The sequence below is a fragment of the Scatophagus argus genome, chromosome 7 (genome assembly GCF_020382885.2).
Source record: "Scatophagus argus isolate fScaArg1 chromosome 7, fScaArg1.pri, whole genome shotgun sequence".
NCBI lineage: Eukaryota > Metazoa > Chordata > Actinopteri > Scatophagidae > Scatophagus > Scatophagus argus.
Window position 1 is genome coordinate 381,009 of NC_058499.1, and position 21,287 is coordinate 402,295.

Genomic DNA, 21,287 nt, shown 5'->3' on the forward strand with positions numbered 1-21,287 from the left:
GAACATCACTTAATTGGTCTCAGCAACAGGTTTATTATTGGTTATTTGGGTGTGTATTAAATAAGGCACAGTCACATCATCTTTAAATCACCTTTCAACATCCGAACCTGAACACAACAACAGTACAAAAATAATTCAGGATGGATTTGACATCCTTCCTGCTCAAACTTCAAACACGAAGAGGCTGCTGGAGGTCCATGTGACAGGACAAAAACATGACAAGTGGGTACAAACAGCAGGTCAGAAACTGAACGGTCAAACGGGGAGTGAGCTGTGTGGACAGGAAGTGACGGTGGGCAGCTCACTTCCTGTTTGACTGTGGAACAGGAAATGAGCCGTGTGGACAGGAAGTGACGGTGACAGTCGTCCAGCACGCCCAGATGTAATGCAGATGGATTAAATGCCCTTGATGCTAAAGGACCAAACTGGTTGTGACATCACTGCTGATCCTGCACTTCATTTCAGTTTGCTGCCAAATCCACAGCACAGACCTGAAACCTGCTCAGATCAGGAACCCGTCAGTACCGCATGACGTGAATTCAATGTGGAAGCCTGTGACATCAAACTATAAAGTGAACCATGAAGTGTTCTGCATCACATTTCAATCCTTCAACACAAACTCAGAGTTAAAATGTTCTGTTGTTTCCTCATGTGGTCTGTAAAATGTAACAAAAAACTCACTGAAATTCATTGAACCAATTCACTGAACCTGAGTGTGTTCACATGTGCTCTAGTATCTGGATTTGTGAGTCCCGTCCTGGTTCCTTCGCAAACGTGACGTTCACATGGAGCATCAGAAACCTGAGACATCAGGACTCATCTGCCATGTTCAGGACCATCAGAGACTGTTCAGAAACCTGATCAGGAGCAGCTCAGCACCTCAACACGACGCAGCTACAAGTCAATACATTTTGGTTCACTGTTACTTCCTGGTTCACACTGAAGTGATTCTCTGCGTGGTAAGAGTGCCTGAGAGTTTGAAGACTCAGCTGATGCGTTTAAGGAAGCTGGGACAGAGCAGCGACTGCCAGCTGCGGATTGGTATTGTTTTTATTGCATGCATATCACATACTGTTTGGCAGTCAGCAGTGATTTCTTGTTGTCAGAGGGTTCCTGAACGCACCACAGCGGACAGTCTGAGGACAGTACACCTGTAACGTTTCACTGAGTGCTCTTCTTCTTACCGCCCACTCAGCTGAGCATTCAGTCTGTGAAGCAAACGTCTGACCTCAGTGAAGCAGCTTCCTGGTTAAATCAATGAATGTACGTATGAAAATGGCTGCTGGACCGTGATGTCGTCTGCAGCAGGTCACAGAAACAAATTAAAATCAAGCAAGTAATCAAGGAAGTAATGAGCTGAATGATTTAAGACCAGCTGTGTGTGTGTGTGTGTGTGTGTGTATCCCTGTAGTTGTGCAGACAAAACTCTGTTCACAGTCACACTGTGAGGACCCCCCGGGAACAAAATGAAAATGCAACGTAAACCATTAAATGTTAGGGTGAAGAGTTGCTTTAAGGTTAGACTGAGGTTAGGATTACGTTAAGGAAAGTAATGTTTACTGTTATGGTTATGTGGTGGTTAAGCCTCCAGGAAATGAATGGAAGTCTATGTAATGATCCCAAAAGTGATGGAAACACGACTTTGTGTGTGTGTGTGCACGTGTGTGTGTCTGTGTGTGTGTAAACATTCAGGAGAAGCTGGCCTCTCTGAACGCACAGCATGCTGCCATCAACAAGAGTTATTAAGTCAAATGATCCTAAAAATAAAAGCATGTGGAGGAGCGCGAGGCTGAACAGGAACACGAGCAAATCAACCGAAGTGAAAATCATTTTAAGTTAAAACGACCTCCAGTTCTCAAGTAAAATAAAAATAAACTTTCAAAGGACACCTGGTGCTCACACAACTGAAGCAACAACATGCAGTCAGCCTGCTTCCCTTTCTGTTTCAGTGGCAGCTAGAAGAGGACAAAGTGCTTCAAACACAGGAGGAGGACGAAGAGTTTAGCTGGGAGAAAGTCTCTTAATGTTTCCACCAACATGTGAGCTGTTAAAGTCACACAGCGGAACAGGAAATGACTCATTCTTCTGCTTCCTGTTTTATTTTGGAGGGATTTCCCTCCTGGTCCGAGCACATCAAAGCTCCGTTCCCTTTACAAGAAAACGAGTGTAAATGAACAGGACATCAACGTGACAGGATTCAGGCGGGACATCAGCAGGACGGACTTCAGCTTGTGGCTGATTACTGGGTCAGGGATCGGAGTGTAAACCTTCTGACAGACGTCTGCAGGTTTTGTTGGTTGTGCTTTGACACATTAACACGGAGTTAGAGAAGAAAGCGTCTGACTGACGGCACGGCGTCGTCAGCATCGTGAAGTCGCTCTGGTTGCCATAGTTACAGCAGCGGGACACTTTACTGACGAGTAACCGAAATGCATCACATGATTACCAAACAAAAAGTGCCACCTGTCCTTCAGCACTTCAACATCAACGCAAACATCAGCGTCCAGACCCGAATGCTTCTGTGGAGAACTTGGCAGGTAGGCTGCAGTGCGAGTCAGCTTCATCACAGAGTCATCGTCACCTCAGGTCAGAAGCTTTGTGCTCCTGTGATGCTGAGGAGCACAAAGCTGGTTTAAACCAGTTCTGAGCTCGTCTCCCTGCACGACTCCTCACAGCCTCCGCGGCTGGACTCACTTGCTTCTGCTGTTAGATCAAGGTGGAGGTCGGGGTGGAGGCCGACTGGGCAGCTGCTTTGTGATGGTGAAGCGTTGCTGTGGGCGTGAGGCTGGCGTGGAGCGCGTGCAGTCGTGTCTGTGGACTCCGGTGTTTGCTCTCCTGAGTCCAGAGTGTGACAGCGACCCAGGGGCCGCTCTCTCAGCCGGGGCCCACCGTCCAGGCCTGACGACGGGCTGCAGACGTCCACCGTCTCCCCTCTCCGCAGCCTCCTCCTGTCTGGATTCACCTGGAGAGGGAAATCGAGATCACATGTAAGGTCTGTCGCTCCAGAAGAGGACGGCTCCTGACGTCAGAGAGCAGCGTACCTGGTTCAGGGTGGAACACCTGGAGGGGGGACCGCAGGAACCTTTCTTCATGTGCTGAATCCTGAAACACACAAACAGTTACGCTCACCTTCACCACGTCTCCACGCTGAGAGCTGACGTATGGAGAGCTCACCTGCTGAGGGACTGCGCCAGCTTCTGCTTCCTGCCGTTGGCCTGATCCTGCAGCCTGAGATGCTGGACGAACGAATGAGCTGCAGTGACGACAAGCCAAACAGAACGAGAGTTTTCTGAAGGTTAACTGAGTGACACAAAAAGGACAAAACATCCACATGAATCTTCTAAATGTTGGTTACCCAGAGCTCCTTTGGGCACCGAGAGGAGCTTGATGGGTTCATCGTCGGGAGAAAGTCCAGACGCTTTCTGCAGAGCTCTCAGGATCTCAGTGTTCTGCAGACGAAACAAACGTCAGCTCCGAAGCAGCACTGACTCACTTCAGAGTGAACCGCTGCTCTTTAACGCTCACACGCGCACACACACACACACACACACAAACACACTGTGCAGAGAAGCTGCTGTGTGTCACCTGTCAGGTGTCGGCGTACTGCATGTCGACCGACACGTGACGGCGAGCAGAAGGTTGATTCTGCGTCGTGTTTGTGTCACGTTCACATTTTAATTCAGTGGATTCCTGCACGTCCGCTGAGCTCCCGTCCTCACAGGCTAACCACAAACCCTTCGTCCGTCCAGTAAAACGTCCATCAGTGTCCCTCACCTTGCCACCCAGTTCGTAGGCGCAGTCCAGCGGCGTCCTCTGCCTCTTGTTCCTGAGGCTGGCTGAGGCTCCGCTCCTCAGCAGCAGCTCCACCAGCGCCTGGTGTCCACCTCGCACCGCCTCGTGCAGGGCCGTGTTCCCCTGAAGGTTCGCCACGTTCACCAGCGCGTTACTCTGCATACACACACACACACAGTCACAACACGTTACCGCACTGAGTACTTTCACACTCCTGTGGTGAAGTGCACAGACATGAATGGACACGTGACACAAAGAGGACATCAGCTGTCCCGTCTCACTGGGTGCGCGTGTGGAGGACTACCTGTAGCAGGGTGGAGGCTGTCTCCACGTTTCCACGGAGACATGCATGTATTAGAGGTGTGTTCCCATAGTTATCCTTCTTGTTCAATTTGGCGTTGCACTCGAGAAGAAACCTCACCGCCTTACACACACACACACACACACACACAGAGTCTCACATGAAGACAAAAGCAGAACCTGTTGTGACCTGTTGTGCTGAATCTGGCCAGCAGGTGGAGCCAGTGAGTGTGGCCCAGTGCTGGTAAGGCTGTGCTGTGACGGCGTCGTCACCTCGGAGCAGGACACGGCGTGCAGATTGGGGTTGGAACGTGAATCATTCGTGTCACCTCATCATCTCACAGTAACGTGAGGACAAATACTGTGACAGTACACATGAAGTACTGCTCCCTCATGTACTGAACGTGACGAAGGCCTCATGTGGAAAGATTCAAGGGAAAAGCGAAAAGCAGACATTCCTGACCCACTTTGAACAGTCGGACTGACCTCACAGGGCCTGCAGTCAGCACACCAGAGATTCATCCTGATGCTCCGACGGCAGCCCGTCAGCCTGATTAACACGTGTGACCTTCACTGGACGTACGAATGAAGGTCATCCCTCAGGACAACATGAAGTGCAAACTGCCGTCTGTCTGTCCGGGGACACGTCGCCACAGACACAGCTCAGGTGACACCTAGGGGGCCCACCTGGACATGGCTGTTCTGGCTGGCTAGGTGAAGTGGCGTGGCGCTCTGGTTGGTGCGTGCGTTGACGTTGGCTCCGTGGCGAATCAGCAGGGCAGCCAGCACCGAGTGGCCGTGCAGGGCGGCGACATGCAACGGCGTGAAACCATCAACATTAGAGCTGTTAACGCAGAGAGCTCCAGCCTGCAGGACAGACAGCTGCAACACACACACACACATTCAGGGATCAGATCATGTGATCAATCGGTTACATGATGATGAGCGATCGGTTCAGTCGGCCTGAGCTGCTCTCACACCTTCTGAGCGGGAGCACAGTTTGGACACTGACACAGCGGGTGGCAGAGCAGGACTTCAGGCTGAAGCTCTCCTTCATCCTCCTCATCCTCATCCATCCACTCCAGCAGGTAACGCACCTGGACACACACACACACACAGTGATGAAGGAGAGCAGAATGCTCAGAACACGTGACTGCTTTGTGTCTGAACTCACCATCTCCACGTCACCGTCAGCCACAGCACGCAGCAGCTTCACCACCTGTCGATCACACAGTCACAGCATCCGTCACCATGGAAACAGCAGTACATCAACAGCTAATACTACTGATGTTAACACAACCAGCTTGCTGTCGTATTAAGTCGTTCTGGTACCTCTCTGTGTCGGACCCGGTCTCCCTCTGGTTTGGCCTCGGAGCCCAGAGAGGAGGTGCTGGAGACGGAGGAGCGACGGCTGCTGCAGTCTGAGGCCTGAGGGGAGCGACTGGGAGACTGAGAGGAGGAGGAAGAGGAGTCACTGATTACAGCAAGTGAGGGAGGGGATGGGGATGACTACAAACAATCTGCAGAGTCCTCGTCAGGACCTCTGAGGGGCCCATCGGGACACTGTGACCCCCCCACCCCAGACTGAGAGCATACGGGACTCACATCGACGGCGTGCTGACGGCCGCTCCGACTCGTCTGCAACAACGTGAGGATCTGCAGGAAGATAAAACCCAACATGAGACTATCAGGCAGTCGGCTGCGGGAGGATTTTCTTATTTCAGCTGATCTGAGGTCAGCCCAGCTCTGTTCCCACGACCTGGCCGCTCAGACACCTTCAGTTCCTGGAAACGGCAGCAGCTGATCGGATTAGCTCAGCCTCAGCGACACAGTAACAGTGTGAGATTTCAACTGGAACAGGAAGTCTAAACAGCATCTGAAGGTGTTACAGCGAAGACGCCGCCTCATCAGGACTCATCCGGTCTCATTAAACACGACTGACAGCAGCTTTTCTCAGCAGAGCTCCACCTGAGAGAGGAGCTCAGCGAGTCTGACTCATCCCTGACTGAGACACCAGAGAACAACACACCTCAGAGTGCAGTGAGATCAACCAAAGCTGCGTACCGCGAGCCAGCAGGAGAACTGAGGAGGCTGACGCAACTTTAATCCAGACCGTGCTTTGATCAGATCTGGTAACGCACATTTAGTTAGTGAGGAATTCAGACGAACTCCATCTGATGAAAAGTTCTGACGGCCAGTAAAGCAGAAGAAAGTCTAGTGTGGCAGGAGTCAGAAACACTGTGACTTCAGCCGCTGCTGGACTGGTCCACAGTTTAACCTGCAGAGCTCAGAGCGCCTCTGCACTCCTCTGATCTCCTACCTGCGGTGAGACGCCGTCCTGGCCTTCCCCTGTGAGGGACACACAGCTGTATCTGACCTTGGGGTTGAGTGCGCACTTCAGCGGCGACTCTTTGTTCTTGTTGACGACGTCGGTGCTCGCCCCGTTCTCCAGCAGCACCTGGATGATTCCCTCGTAGCCCCAGCGGGCCGCCATGTGCAGCGCCGTGTCGCCTTTGTCGTTCTGCAGGTCCAGACGGCAGGTTTGGACGTCGTAGTACACCAACGCCTTCACACACTGACAGACAACACACACCGTGAGCTTCATCCAACAGTCACACTCTGAATGAAGTGAGAGCTGCAGCAGGAAGAAAACCTACAACTGACGTCTTAATCAAACTGTTAAATGCATTTCCTATTGGTGACTGATCTTCCAAACTCTTACTGAGGGAGAAAACTCAACTCTCATTTTTCAGAATCATCCATTTTATTTTTTTGTGCCTCAAAAGTTCACAGTTTGCCGTCACAGGGTCGTAACGAAGACAAAGTGAATGTCTGACTCACGTCCTCGTGTCCATACATGCAGGCGAGGTGCAGCGGCGTGTTGCCGTTGTTGTCCTGAGCGTCTGCGTTGGCCTTGTAGTGCAGCAGCAGCAGCTACAGCACACACAAAGGTTAATGGATTATATGATAATGACATCATTTTTTAAAACAGCAATAACTTTTTAGCCACCTGGGGGCAGCAGAAACAAGTTGTGAACAATTAAAATGTTGAGTTTGTCTCCAGCTCCAGCAGTGAGAGACCAACATGAGGGTTCATGTGGAGTCTCAGTCCACATCAGTCCCTCTCTGTGAGCTCTGTGTTTGGTCTCCACCCTCCTCCTGAGGGGAATATTCGCTCGGCGGCTGCTAAAAGCTGAGGGAACCAGAACAGGAAAGTCGTGTCCACACCACTAACTTATAAGACGGCCATCATGTCTTCACTTCTTCCCACTGCATACAAGTGCTGCCGTCTTGTTCTGATGATGTCTTTCGGAGCCAGAAACTGTGGAGTCGGGATCAGGAGGTTGAGCCACAGTATCGAGTTCCCGCCCCCACACACTTCTGAGCCAATCAGGAGCAGCGCTCAGCTGCTCACACGCTTTGGCTGCACTTTTGGGGGGCTCTCACATCATCCATCTTTATATGCAGTCAGTGGTCCTACTGACACGACTCTGAGTGTAGCTGACTGTGACTGTGTGTGTGTGTGTGTGTGTGTGTGTGTGTGCGCGCACTCACCGTGACGCCCTGGTACCCCCTCTGGCAGGCCAGGTGCAGCGGTGTGAGGGTGTGGTAGTCTGTGGCGTTGACTGGCGCTCCCTTATGCACCAGCAGGTCAATCAGCTGCGACTGACCTGCCACATGTACATGCAAATTAGACTTCTCTGTGTTAAAGGACGCCATGTTTCATCTGTCTGTGTACTGACAGCTGCTCACCACAGAGGGCGGCGAAGTGCAGCGGCGTGTAACCTCGGTCGTCTCTGGAGAATGGCGTGACGATGGACGGGTCGTTCAGCCACCTGCAACAGGAGAACAACCAGAGTTTCCTGACTCAGGTTCAGCTGGTGTGTGTGTGTGTGTGTGTGTGTGTGTGTGTGTGTTCCAGAGGGAAGTGAAAGAGCAAACAGCTTTTCGTTCTCGATTCACAATAAAAAACTGAGAAAAAGGGGAAATTAGCTTGAGTAGAAAAGAAAGTAGAAGTCAGATGGTTGGTCTCACTTCCAGTACAAACCCTGTGTGTGTGCGTGTCTGTGCTTGTGTGTCTGTGTGTGTGTGTGGACGCTGACCCAGAAAGCTGGAGGTCACAGAGGTCACAGGAGCAGAGAGGATGACAAGTCCTGACCTCCTCGTCTCTCTCTCCTTCACTCAGCAGACGCTCCACTTCCACTTCGTTTCCATTCGCTATGTGCTACAACACACACACACACACACACACACAGAGATGCACACGCACGCACATTAATGTGCTTTCAGCAGGAGGAAGTCTGACTGTTTCAGGGTCACTGGAGAAACATCAACACTCAGCACCAGTGACTCCAGTCTGAATCTGGACTTTAAACTGGTGAGAGTGAAGGATTGTGGGACGTGTAGTTCAGGAGCACAAGCTCACCTCAAACAGACAGTGGATGGGCGTGGCTGCGCTGTGAGACAGCAGACTCATCCTCTCTTTGAACAGAACCTTGTCACTCAGTCCACCAGAGCCCTGAGGGGACACGAACAAGACGACCAGGACATGGACACCCTGCAACAGAGAAGTTCGTGTGTGTGTGTGTGTGAGTGTGTGTGTGTGTGACTCACAGCGTGTGTGTCCTGCAGTTTCCCCAGGCTGATGTACTCCACAGCAGCTTCAAAGGTGCTCAGACAGTAGCTGAGCTCGTCTTTACTGGAGTGGCTGAAGCAGAAGTTCCTGATGTAGCTCAGGTTGGCCATCCTGATGACGAGCAACAAAAACCAGGTGACACAGACAGACAGCCAACAGCATCCTGACCCGTAACATCCGCAGACGGTTCTACACACAGGAAGTGACCTGCAGTAGGCGCTCTGAGTTCAACAGTTTCAGCAGCTGCCGCAGAGGATCTTGGCAGTCAGAGGGACACCTGCAGCTGCAGATGGACCGACTCCACGTGGGTCCTCAGAGGCAGTCTGCTCGTGTCAGAACATGGACTACAATGTGGTTAGTGTGTGCAGTGTGGTTAAGCTTGGACGAGGAGGACGGTGCAAGTCTGTCCATCCAGAGCTTCCACACTCAGCTTGAGGTATTCATGTCCCAGAGAGGATAAATCCAACACTGACCCAGTCTGTTTACTCCACAGACCTCAGGTCAGCTGCTCTGTGTGCTCACCCTGATCCCCCACCACACACACACACACACACACACACACACACACACACACACAGACTCACACAGACACAGACACACTCACTCACCAGTTGGGGATTTCTGTCTTCACCAGCAGGTAGAGGACAACAGACAGCAGGTCGTCTGCACTCACAGCTTCTATGCTGACTGAAGACAGAGGACAGAGTACAGAGGACAGATCAGCTGCTGACAGTCCCATTCTGTCCAAACCAAATGACTAAAGCGGCTGCTGGACAAACATGAATCAGCAGCGTGCAGGCTGACAGAGCAGTTTGCGTTGAGTCCTGCAGTGCGGCTGTGGCTGCTGCCGCATGCTCAAGTGGACGGAGTGTGGAAGCAGGAGAGGAGACGGACAGGTACAAACCGGTGCGTCTGGGCGTCTGCGTGGCCGTCAGGGTGACTCGGCGCAGGCACAGCAGTTTGAGGAGGGGGGACGTCTGCTGGTTGAGCTGACTCAGCTCTCTCTTCGCCCGGGACAGATTTATACTGCAGACACACAACATGAAGAGCCACTGAGGGTGAGACGACGTGTGCACATGCTGAGGTCATGTGACGGCAACCATCTCCATGACAACCACACAGACTGCATTACTCTTTTCGCACATCGACTGTACAGAGGAACTACTTTTTATTACGCCACAGTAACATCTGTGTTCATGAAGAAAAGTATCAGCTGTTCATGAATATTTCTTATTATTATCTACAGATCGGCTGTATTTTCATACAGCTGACTAATTTCTAAATAAATCAATGGCATTAGAGCTCACTTGTTTCCATTACTTTGACTGTGAGACCTGTTTTCCCATCTTATATCGAAATCCTCCTCTACTGCTGCGTTTAGACAGACAATAAAGAGTGCAGTGTTTTCAATAAGTTCTACGTTCTCGGAGCGTTCTTGAATGCAGCAGGGAACCACAACCCCTCAGCCTGACGTGAAGAAACTCTACACGTTGTATGCGATCTGACTTTGAGGTTGCAACCAGCAGCAGTCGAGTGGGTGGAGGAGGTGGAGGACTGACCTGAACTCAGGTTTGACTCCTAGCTCCTTCTGCTGCAGCTCCTGCAGACTCCTGCTGGTCTTGTTGAAGGCGGCGTCCTGTTGATGAGCAGCACAACAGACATGAGATCAGTTCATCATAAAGACTGGAGATGCTAAAAACTACATGTACACTGCATTCACAGGAGCCACAGTGCTGACTGTGTTTTAGGTCTTCCAGGTGCAGACCTCAAAATGTGGACACAAGAAACCAAACTATGTGGATGTAGTCAGTTTCCTCCTCCACCTGCAGGGAGCAGTTTCCTTCTCAGAGTATCTCTTAGTTATTAACTCACACCCACCTGGCTGGCTTCAAGCGTTCCCACGAAGTTAAAAATTAAATCATGGATGCCATGATGAACGTACATCTGGGAGGAGGAGGAGGAAACACACAGACAACGTTTCAGTTTACACAACACCAGAGAGGGCAAGTTAGCAAGAACCAAGAATCTTATTTGGTGACTTCATTGGTTGATTTTTTGAAAGTATTTTTAATTACAATAAAGGCTGACGATGAGCACAGGAAGAACACCATCTAAAAATGTGTGTCCTTTGGCCTTCGCTCAGCCTTACCTCCACCGCCTGTTTCAGCAGGCTCATCTGAAGCTCCTGCTTCGCCAGAACTTTCTGTGGAGAAGAAAACCGAGTCATCAGAGCAGTAAATGTGGCTCACAGCAAAGCAGAACCTCATCTGACTGTGACGAGAACACGGAGACAGATGGACTCCTCACACGTCCTCGTGTCCACCCATCAAGCAGATGGATCAGGACCTGTAGGTGTGTCCTGCAGAGGAGCCTAACATCACACTGAAACTGCTGCTGTCTCATCTTTAATTCTATAAAATGGCAAAACAAAGTGACGTCTTCAAGTTCTTCTTTTGACCAAGCAACAGTCCAGAACCCAAAGACCTTTTGAAGTTTGAAAAATGACTGAAAGGACTGATTAAGGGACTGACGGCTGCAGCAGGATGACAGGATCATCACCGACCGTCCAACGGGTTAAAGGAGTTAATATTAGTTCTAATGAAAGCAAGTTTCTCTAACTGCTGTTGCCTCGTTACTGCAGCTTCGTGTGCAGTTTGTGACCGCAATGAAAATGCTGAACGGCAACACATCTGGATCATTTCAGCAGGTAACACATGCAGTGAACTTTGGAAATCAAACATTTTTCTGTTACGTTTTAAGTCTGTGGTCACCGCAGCTAAATGTGATAGACAAACGATTTTTCTCAGCAGACGTCTTCATCAGAACCAGACTGAGCTTACAGGTCGGCTCAGAGTTTCGGTGTGTGCCGTTTGGTCAGCGTGGGAAATCCCACCACCTCCGTAAAGCATTAACATCAGCTCAAAATGGCCGACGAGAAATCGCCCCAGTTGGTTACTGAGCGCCGTCTCTTCCAGGAGTAATAAACTGGATTTCATTAAGTATGGAGTCTTCTGAAGTGACTGATTGTTTCCCAGTTATTAGTCAGAGCCCAAACTGAGATAATACCTAACTGCTGTCGTCACAGTGTTACACTGGAGGCTCTCATTAATGTCCACTCGTGTTTGTCTCCAACCCAACATGTCTCGTCCTGCAGGTCAGCTGCTACTCACCAGACGAGAGTCTCTCAGCAGACACTGAAGACATTTGGTGTAAAGTCCGTTCACTGAGTCCTGAGAGGACAGAGGACAGTTAGTTTAACCTCTCGTCTTCAACAGATCTCCTGCATCTGTTTATCAGAGGTACTTTTAAAGGAAAAATACACCCAAAAAATCCAGCTGTGAGAGTAAGAAGACATTTTCACCAGAAGTTTGAAATACAGAAAAAAATTCTTTCAGATAAAATGATTTGCTTTGTGCTTTGTGTTAGATTAAGTTGTCAAGGAGAGAGGAAGAGAACACAAACGTGGAGGATGTTGAAGAAGAAAGGAAAAGGGAGGAGGTGACAGGACAAAAGAGGACAAAGACGATGAAAAAGAAGGCAAAGTTGAGGACGACACAGGAAAAGGACAGAAGAACAGAACTTGTCCTACTATGTGGTGTCTCAGTCCTTTCCTCTCCTGCTCTCTGAAGGTCTGGCAGAAGCCCTGGACCAGCTTGTCCAGTTTCTGGGCGTGGCGGCCCAGGAACTCCCTGACGTCGTCCAGGTTCTTCAGGCAGTAGGGGGTCTGTGGGCTGTGCTCGGCCGGGCCCGGGTCCACCTCCACAGGCCTGGAGATGCACAGGATGCTGTAACTCTGCTCCTGGTCATTGTAGAAGGTCTCATCGAACAGGATGGGAACAGATGCCGGGGCCGGGAAGCCGGATCCCAGCAGGACCTGCCTGTCCTGGATCCTGACCTCCTGCAATAAACCAACGCTGCTGGTGAACAGGCTCACAGTATTTATCACAGAAGCACCCAAAGCATCTGGACTAAAACCCGTTAGTCTGCCTGTCAGTACTGTCTGACTTCCTGTCTGTGGCCCTCAGTTCTGAGCTCTTTGGTTGCCACTGAAGCTCCGTGTTATTAAAAGCTTTGGAAAGCCAACAGAAGCTTCTTGTTAAAATATCAACTCTGATAAACTCTGAGTTTAATTCTGTGAAGCGTCTCTCTGACTTTCAGTCAAGTGATTTTGGAGCATCACGGATTTACTTCAGAGTTTGGAAGCAGCACTTTGAGCGGTGATGGAGCTGATGTTTATGAGGTAAAGCCGAGTGTCACGGGGGACAAACCTTTCCGTCCACAGTGTGGTACCCGTCCTCCGCCGGCTGCAGGACATAGCTGTCGAACTGAGAGTCTGAGAAGCTGCTGACGGTCAAACTTCCACAACACGGCACCAAAATCTGCAGGAGGTCAACAACTTTTACTTTTCAATTCATGAACAACTGAAGACAGATTTGAACTGATTTACAGTTAGAAAGCAACATCTCTGGTCATATGAAAATTCTGTGTTTTTGGCCATTCTTTAATAATACTACATTATATTAATAATATACTGAACAATATATAAGCTCCTTCACAGTTATAACCACAGCCTCTTAACAAATGTGTGACAGCATGCAGGGACTAGAGCCTCCTCTACAGGGGACCCGCGCCCGGACTTTAGGTCCACAGCATTTGGGCAAACAGGTGGAGCTCATTACCACTCAAACGGTATAACTCAAGGTGAGAACATGACGGACATCAGGACTGCAATCACTGAGCTGAAAGGCAGGAAACGAACTGACTAACAGATTTTATGGTTTGGGTTCCTGCTGACTCTGACCACAGCTTCCAGTGAAGGTCACAGCAGCTCTAAGGTATTCTGGCTGCCTGCTCGTTTCAGACACTTTGAGTTGGTGTTTCATTGGTTTTTAAACACAGATGATATCTGACGAACTTCTCCCATTTGGGATGCAGAAATCCTCCAGGACACGTGGATCAGAGAAGGAAACTTTGATCCTGTGTTGAGCTGCTGCTCATCTGATGGCCTTCAGATGATCAGAGCCGCTGATGTGATCCTCGTCTGCTGAGGATTCAAACATCCTGACGAGCTCAAACACATTAGCTGTTGTTCGACATTTGAGCCTTTTCTGGCTGGGCTTGTAGAGCCTCGTGTGACTGAGCTGACCTCACGGCATCTCATTCTGCCACCTCCCCTGACTGAATACAGCCTGAGAAAAGAGGTGAGGAAAGTGTGGGCTGAGAGAGAGCCAAACCCACAACAAAACCCCCTGAAGCCGACCGACAGCTGTGCTTTACTCCGAGTCTGATCTCCTCTGATCTGACACGAGTCTGATCCCGTCTGGGGAATCCAATGAACTGGTTTAGAGGGAAAAGTCTTCAGTACATCGGGGCACTGGCCATATTGAGAGAACGAGCATTGGGGAGGACGTGATAAGTGAAATGAGCTGCTGTAGTTTTGTTGGCAGATGTTATTTCACACCTGCTGCATCCCACCACAGTCCCTGTTAAACCAGACTGACACCAGACATGGAGCACTTCCTCCTCAGGAGCTTCTGCACCACAGCAGAAACTCCAAGTCCACATTAGAGAGGAAAGGAGCGTGAGGAAAGATGCTATGAAGAGGTGCAAACACAGAGACGAAGGACAGGCCTCAGGAGGACTGCGGATCTGCACTAAAAACCTCCCACGGCTCATCGCTAATTTCACCGTGTGTTAAATAAAGATTCAAGGAGCTTTGCTGTCATTTCACACATGTAGAAACATGAGGTGGAACCAAATTAGTTTCCCCGGTCCCAGTTTAAGCCCAATAACCTACAAAATTTGCTCCCCGGGCGCTTGATGCTGCCCACTGCTGCTGTGTGTGTTTCACTGCATGTAATTTGCCGGGTGTTGCATGTGTGTGTTCAACTAAGGATGGGTCAAATGCAGAAGACGAATTCAGTGTGTGTATGTAAAAACATATATACTGTCAATAAAGCCATTCTTAATTTTCTCTCTTAATTCTCTTAAATATGTAAATACTATAAATATAAAACAACACTATATAAATATAAACACGACCAGAATAAAAAAATATAAATATAAATATAATTATAATTATAATAATAAATAATATTCATTATTTAAATAACTGACTGTGTGTGAGACCAGAGACAAACTGGGAAATGCATCCAGCCAATCGTGTCGCACAGCTGAGATTCAGGCCAGTTTGAGTTAACAGGAAGGAGCAGGTTCAGACTCCGTCAACCTTTAGACCACCACTTTAGACACCTGACTGCAGTGTGCTGCATGGGGTTTTGTCAGAGTTCACTAACAACATGTGGTAACACCATTCAGCTCAGACTCAACTACAGGACAGGAGGGACTCACGATGCCATGCAGCTCTGCCACTCGGCTGCAGAGGTCCGGTCTCTGCTTCTCCAGCGCCAGGTAGAAAGGATTCTTCAGGATGTTCTCATCATATACAGCCATAAGGAGCTGGGAGTCTGGATCCTGGAGGGATGATGGAAGAAAGCCATTAGCTGTTTGTCTGAGAACCCAGCAGGCAGACATTTTCCATCAAACAGGAACCTGAAGCTGCTGCAGAGCATCACCAGACCCAGTGGGCTTCATCCTCTGGGAACCATGGAGGCACCGTTTTAGTCTGATTCATCCAGTAGCCGGAGACAAAACTGAGTCTGTGGTGGACTCACACACATCTCTCACTGACAGAGTGTCAGACAGACATTTGGTTTGCAGAGTTGATGTGTTTCAGCGCCCCCAGCTGTTCTGCAGAGATCTGGCAGACCTTCTTCACTGTGCGGAGGGTCCCACCATCACCATCATCTCCTTCACGTGAGACATGTGACCCAGCTCACAGCTTCAGGCTGTAAAACCTCACACAGACAATGCAGTACAGTCAAGTGATGAAGTTCTGTTGAACTGGCTCTACGGTGGCCACATCAGGACACTTCAGCTTATCAGCTTCAGGTCTGAAGAGACTTGGCTGATCACCTGCAGACGAACGTTTCGTGCAATCTGAAAACGTGAGCAAAAAAGCTTGGTCGTCCGACTGCAGTGAAGTGACGTGATGTCTTCACTGTTAATAAGCATCATGCTGAAAATCAGAATCAGAATCAGAATCGTCTTTATTGCCATGTAAGTGAAGAGGTTTCACAAAATGAGCACAAAGTTCCACCACACCAGAGCCAAGCACTCATTTGACGCTTTAATTTTGAAGACTGAAGTCTGTCACTGTGACGATCATATTAACTCATGACACAACCAATCAGCACACACTCATACTGTGAAAAAGATTAAGTATGAACTGAAGTGTGGGACTGACCGACCGGCTGCACCTGGACCCGAGCTGCCGACAGACACTAACCATCAAGCACCACATCTGAGTGCTGCTGTCTCTGAGACAACCAGACATGTCCATGTTCCCCACAGCATCAGCGACACAGGACAAAGCGGGACTTTATCCAGTTATTTAGTCCGTAAACACTGACGGTGTCCTTTTTGTACAGACAGACGCTGTACTTCATAATGATGTCAGCTCACACTTTAAATCACGCATGAAGGAGCAATAAATTCAGTGGCTACAAACATGAATACCATAATGAGCAGATGACCAAGACATAAAGCAATCTGTTCTGTTCAGACATCCTGTGAAAGAAACAGAGTTTCTTCAGTATAAAACTGATATCAGGTCTGTCGTTACGTCCACTGAACAGCTACACGACTTCCCTATGGATGGATCTATTGCAGCTGTTCAAACTCTTCGTCTCACCTCAGCGCTTTGCCCAGAGATCAGCCTCATCCTTCCTCAGCTCCAGTTCAGCAGAACAGAGACAGACGCCCCGCAGATCGGCCTCACGTCAGGCTGCTCGGCTGGGACGAGTCACATGACCCTCGTGGTCCTGGAAGCAAACCGCGTACTGCATGGTGCAGAGGAATGTAGGTCCTCTCGGGGTCAGCACGCCGTCACGTTACACACTCATCAGACTGCAGCCACTCAGCTGACGCCTGAAGCTTACACAGCGTGTGATCATCCACACAAACAGACCTGAGACCAGCTACAGTCTAATCTTTGAATAATCAATGCTACACTTCCAGATGATGACCATGTGATCACACTGTCTCCAGTTCAGCTCCAGGCTGAACCCGCAGCAAAAGGCTTAATACACGAGCAATCCTGAAACGCTAAAGCACAATGAAGACAAAGAGGCCTGGACTGAGACATGTTTCACACCTGATGCTGCCAACACAGATAAGACAGGAAGTGGTGAAGCTGCTATTAGTGTCCAAAGCACAAACACACTCTGCTATCACAGAAAACAAATTAAAAACAATACATCCACACAACTGAAACAGCTTATCAATCAACTGCTGATCAACACTAACCCATTAATCAATGCAGCTGCTGAGTAGTAAAAATACTGATTGTCCTACATTAGAGCACATTAAATACATGCACACTATTCGTAAGAATATTCACATTAGCAAGAATGACAATCTGGACGCAGCCTAATTAATCCCAGAGGTACAACATAATGTGATGTCTCATTTGCTTTGAAAACTAAAAAACTAAAATATTTTTTTTACTTTCATGTAAGACCAACAAAAGCAGTGAATATATTTTTAAGCTGGAAGCAATGAACAAACTATTAATAAACATAGTTTATTAAACAGTATAAATAAACAGTTATCTATTTTTGATGGACTAATCAATTTATCATCTTATCATTAGTGATCATCAACCCCTTTATTTATAACATCAAATAACCAATTAAAACCAAACTGATCAGAAAAATGAACATTTGAACAAACGTCACTGACCGCGGATTCTTCTTCGTCTTGTATGTCATCCAAGAGGCTTTGAAAGAACAACCATCTGTGGGAAAAATGTATTCGATATGTACTTTGAGTTTTTAGTTTGGCTCATGTCCCATCTGCTAACATGGTGGGGGAGGGGCTTATGAGCTGTATTGCAGCCAGCCACCAGGGGGCGATACACGTGTTGGTGAAAAACCCTCTAGATCGAAGGGTTTCCTGTGTGGTAACAAACAGTAAACCGAACTAGTTCTTCATCGTATCTTCTAACAACATCTAACAATAATCAATAATCCATTTTAATAATGATACACTATTCCGACATCAATCCAACTGTTAACTTACTGAAGCAAACTTCAGCCTCAAATCAAAAGGTGTCTGCCGTGTTTTGACCCATTGCAACTGAACTCACATCAGGCAGTCAGAATACGACAAGAAAATTTGATTTTGAAATGTGTTTCAGCGAGCTGAGTACGACCACAGATCCATCAGAGCAGGCAGGTGAAGAAAGACTTCCGGAGTGAAACATATAGCGAGCAGATGGCGGAGAAGGTCAGAGGGGCTGTTATCAGTAGCAGTTAGCTGGATGCTAACACTACACATCACCTGAGAGCTCTAACCAACTCTGTGTCATCACACTGTGAACCAGACCGCCAACACAAAACTCTAATAACCCGGAAAACAAAACAGGGACGGTTGGCTGAATCTTCTGCCTTACTTCAGATTTGTGTAGTTTGGGAGCTTCGAGTTAGGTAGAATGTTCAAACCAAACTCCATTTAAAAATCTGTCACTTCACTATTTCTTTGCTTATTGACTAAAGTACAAATAACACAAGTCCGACAATTTCAGAGACTCTTCATAGTCTTTTCACAAATTCGACAAATGATTTATTGTTCCACCATGACCTCTGATTTAATTCAGTCTCAAACGTTTGCACTTTAATATGTTGTTCGATCTCAATCTCAGTCCATTGGTTACAACGATGTGAGAAGCGAAATTAAATTTGCAACGATCTGAAACCATGTACCATGAAATCCTTGAAGTCAGTTGCGTTAAATTCAACATTTTTGGAATGGAGTCTGGTTTGGTATCCCGTTAACTCGGTTGGGGATTAGCCACACAGTTAACGGCACAGCTACTGCTTTCAAACAGCGGTGTTCAGGTACGAAATATTCTGGAGTATTTTGCTAATTAACTACTAACCAACCATCGCTGTTGCTCACATCTTTGTGAATTCAGACATCTGGACGTGACTCGACAGACTAGAAGTGGAGACAGGAAGTTTTATGATTAGCCGGCTAGCTACAAAACAACAACATCGTTTCAACCAGCCAAGAAAATAAACATTAGCCACATAGCTAACTAGCATCGCCTTTTCAGGCTTCAGCGGCCGGGATTGAGATATTCAAGTCCAACTAATAATCCCATCATGAAAACCAGCTAATAGACGCAATGATGAGTTAAACGACTGTTTCACCTGTTATCAGTGAGTCCCTCGGGTCACCCAGGCTTGGGCATGACACTAACAAACTGCTCCAGTATCCTGTCACAAGCTGTTTATTGCTGTGATCAGCTAGCCAGCTGCGGGACCCCAGCCTTTGGTCCGGGTTGCCAGACATCCGAGCGCAATCACGTAAAATGAACTGCGTGTCGTAACAAAGCGTGACCACTCACACGTCCTGCTAATCAAAGTTAGCTTCCACACGTAGTCAAAAATACATCTGTTTGGTTCTTACTGAACTAAACTGAAGTTATTGTTTCACTTCCACCGAGCCAGAGATCAGAAACAAACGGGCTAACACCGCCCCCTAACGGCCACCACCGGGTGTACCAATATAGACACGATCGCTGGCTGATCTTTAAAGGGAGGCTCCACCATTTCACACTGAGGCCTGTGAGGATGGCCTTGTCACGGCTTCTGTGGCTATGGAGGAGCTCTGCCATCTGGCAGCCATATCTGCCTGACATATAAATCGTATCGTGACCCAAAACACTTTGCTGTATGTATGTAAAACAGCCCAGTTAACTGCACAGTCAACCACTGGACATTATGTTATTTACACATCAGTGCAGTCAAATCAATGCAAATACACATCCCTGAGACACACCACTGTGCTGCATGTACTTTTACTTTTGATCACTTAAGTGGGCACCACTATACACAGAAGCATTTTTTACAAACTAGTAACAGAATAAATGTGAGAATCAATGTAGCACTGAAGTAACTTTTGTGACACCCAACTCATTCAGATCAACTAAACAAATAACTTTCATTTTTATTGGTTTTACAAACTATTGTGAAGGAGATACTCATGGAACATTTTAACACAGAGAAACACTCCAAACCACACGCCTCCAACTCAAAACAAATACAAGCCTGTGAACTTCACCTGCCAAGGATTACACGAGTGTTCAGTCCTTTGACCACTCAGTCTTGTACCATCAAACTGACCAAATGGATTTTAACCTGTTTCCTAAGGGATTTACCTTCAGTAACAGAAGTGTTGTTATCTTCACTTGACTCCAGTCCCTGCTGGGTACAACTGCCTGGACAGACTTACAGATCTGATTCCAGTAAAGCTGTGACGCTGTGAAAATTACAAAAACAGAGTCAATCACTCACAGACTGTGTTTACCGAAGTGTTCTGAGCCCACACAGTGGCGAACCTCGGCCCATCCCGTCACACCTGCTCAGGATCCTGTTACCAGTTTGGTCCAGTCCACAGGTGAACTGGACCAAACTCGTGTTTGTTGCTCTTGGTTTGAAATGGATTATTAACAATAAGCAGATGTTTACAAAAATCAGTGAGCTCAGACACTGAATGAAGTGTCTTTGTGCTGCTGTCCAACAGGATCAGCAGAGGACCACATTCTGTTTGACGTTTTACACAGCGTCGCAGCTCCTTTTGAATCGGGGACGTACTCACATTTCTGCTTGACAAATCGACTGGTCTTCAGCGTCCCAACCAAAAATCACCTCAACATGTCTGCTCAACACAGAGCTGGTCACGTTTGCATCATGGAGCACAATAGCGCCTTGTAATGTGCTTTAACATGAACCAATCTGAGCTGAGGAACATGTTGACTTTTATTTCAGGTCACAGCCTCTCTGATGTCTGAGTGCATCCTGGTTGTAATTCACAGCTTCATCATCTTTACAATTGATTTACGAATCAGTTATAGATCATTAGTAAGAGCAATGCTTGGGTTGTGAAAAATCTTAGACTGATCAGGTCTTCTGGAAAGAGCTGCAGAGGTTCTGGGCCAATCCACTCATTAACAGCATTCATGAGTGGATTACCAACATTTCTGACATTATTACTGCCAAACAGACTGAACAAACTCCAGCCAGGGCTTCTTATTGAAGGATTGGAACTAGCAGATGTGTTAAACATTAATGCATCCATTAGTTACAACTCTAACAATGTTTTTGTGTGTCTCTTTAAAGGCTGTGGCTCAGGAGGCAGAGCTGCTGTCCACCAATCAGAAGGTTGCTGGTTCAATCCCTCTGGTTTACATGTCTAACTGTCCAAAACATTGATGGCTCCTGATGGCTGTTCCATCGGAGTGAGTGTTTGTGTGATTGGTCATCACTCCCAATGAGCAGGTGCCACCTCGCATGACATCCTCAGCGTGTGAATGTGTGTGTGTGTGTGAACAGGTGAACAGGCACCGATTGGTCAGTCACACTACATGAGCTCCACTTACCATTTACACCCTGTAAGCACTGGTCCTTCAAACTCCAAACAACTAGAGGGTAGT

General features: G+C 48.0%; 1 protein-coding gene across 4 annotated transcripts; it reads right to left on the minus strand.

The window, feature by feature from the left end:
* Window positions 1–13: 13 nt before the first annotated feature.
* Window positions 14–19,273, minus strand: ankrd27 (ankyrin repeat domain 27 (VPS9 domain)). 4 transcript variants are annotated; one of them, XM_046393252.1, is made up of 29 exons: window positions 19,003–19,273; window positions 17,531–17,585; window positions 15,080–15,202; window positions 12,997–13,107; window positions 12,318–12,626; window positions 11,899–11,958; window positions 10,878–10,931; window positions 10,607–10,672; window positions 10,288–10,364; window positions 9,633–9,754; window positions 9,337–9,415; window positions 8,707–8,839; window positions 8,519–8,611; window positions 8,196–8,317; window positions 7,846–7,928; window positions 7,648–7,763; window positions 6,934–7,026; window positions 6,470–6,667; window positions 5,698–5,748; window positions 5,425–5,541; window positions 5,267–5,311; window positions 5,073–5,189; window positions 4,780–4,974; window positions 4,097–4,216; window positions 3,775–3,948; window positions 3,356–3,449; window positions 3,175–3,253; window positions 3,042–3,102; window positions 14–2,962 (listed from the first exon to the last, which is right to left on the minus strand). In XM_046393252.1, the coding sequence occupies exons 3-29, from the start codon at window positions 15,179–15,181 to the stop codon at window positions 2,633–2,635; spliced, it is 3,201 nt and encodes a 1,066-aa protein (XP_046249208.1). In that variant the 5' UTR covers window positions 15,182–15,202; window positions 17,531–17,585; window positions 19,003–19,273; the 3' UTR covers window positions 14–2,632. The 4 variants fall into 4 exon arrangements, with proteins under 4 accessions (XP_046249208.1, XP_046249207.1, XP_046249206.1 ...); XM_046393251.1 differs by lacking the exon at window positions 17,531–17,585; XM_046393250.1 differs by lacking the exons at window positions 17,531–17,585; window positions 19,003–19,273 and adding an exon at window positions 16,482–17,447.
* Between the last annotated feature and the right edge of the window lie 2,014 nt (window positions 19,274–21,287).

Excerpts from the sequence above, each read along its gene's own strand:
- ankrd27 (XM_046393249.1), bottom strand. The coding sequence starts at position 15,322 with ATGAAGCCCACTGGGTCTGGTGATGCTCTGCAGCAGCTTCAG. Across the intron at positions 10,673-10,877 it reads TGCTGAAACAGGCGGTGGAG|ATGTACGTTCATCATGGCAT; the intron begins GTAAGGCTGAGC and ends TCCTCCTCCCAG. Across the intron at positions 5,190-5,266 it reads CTGACGGTGACGTGGAGATG|GTGCGTTACCTGCTGGAGTG; the intron begins GTGAGTTCAGAC and ends GTGTGTGTCCAG.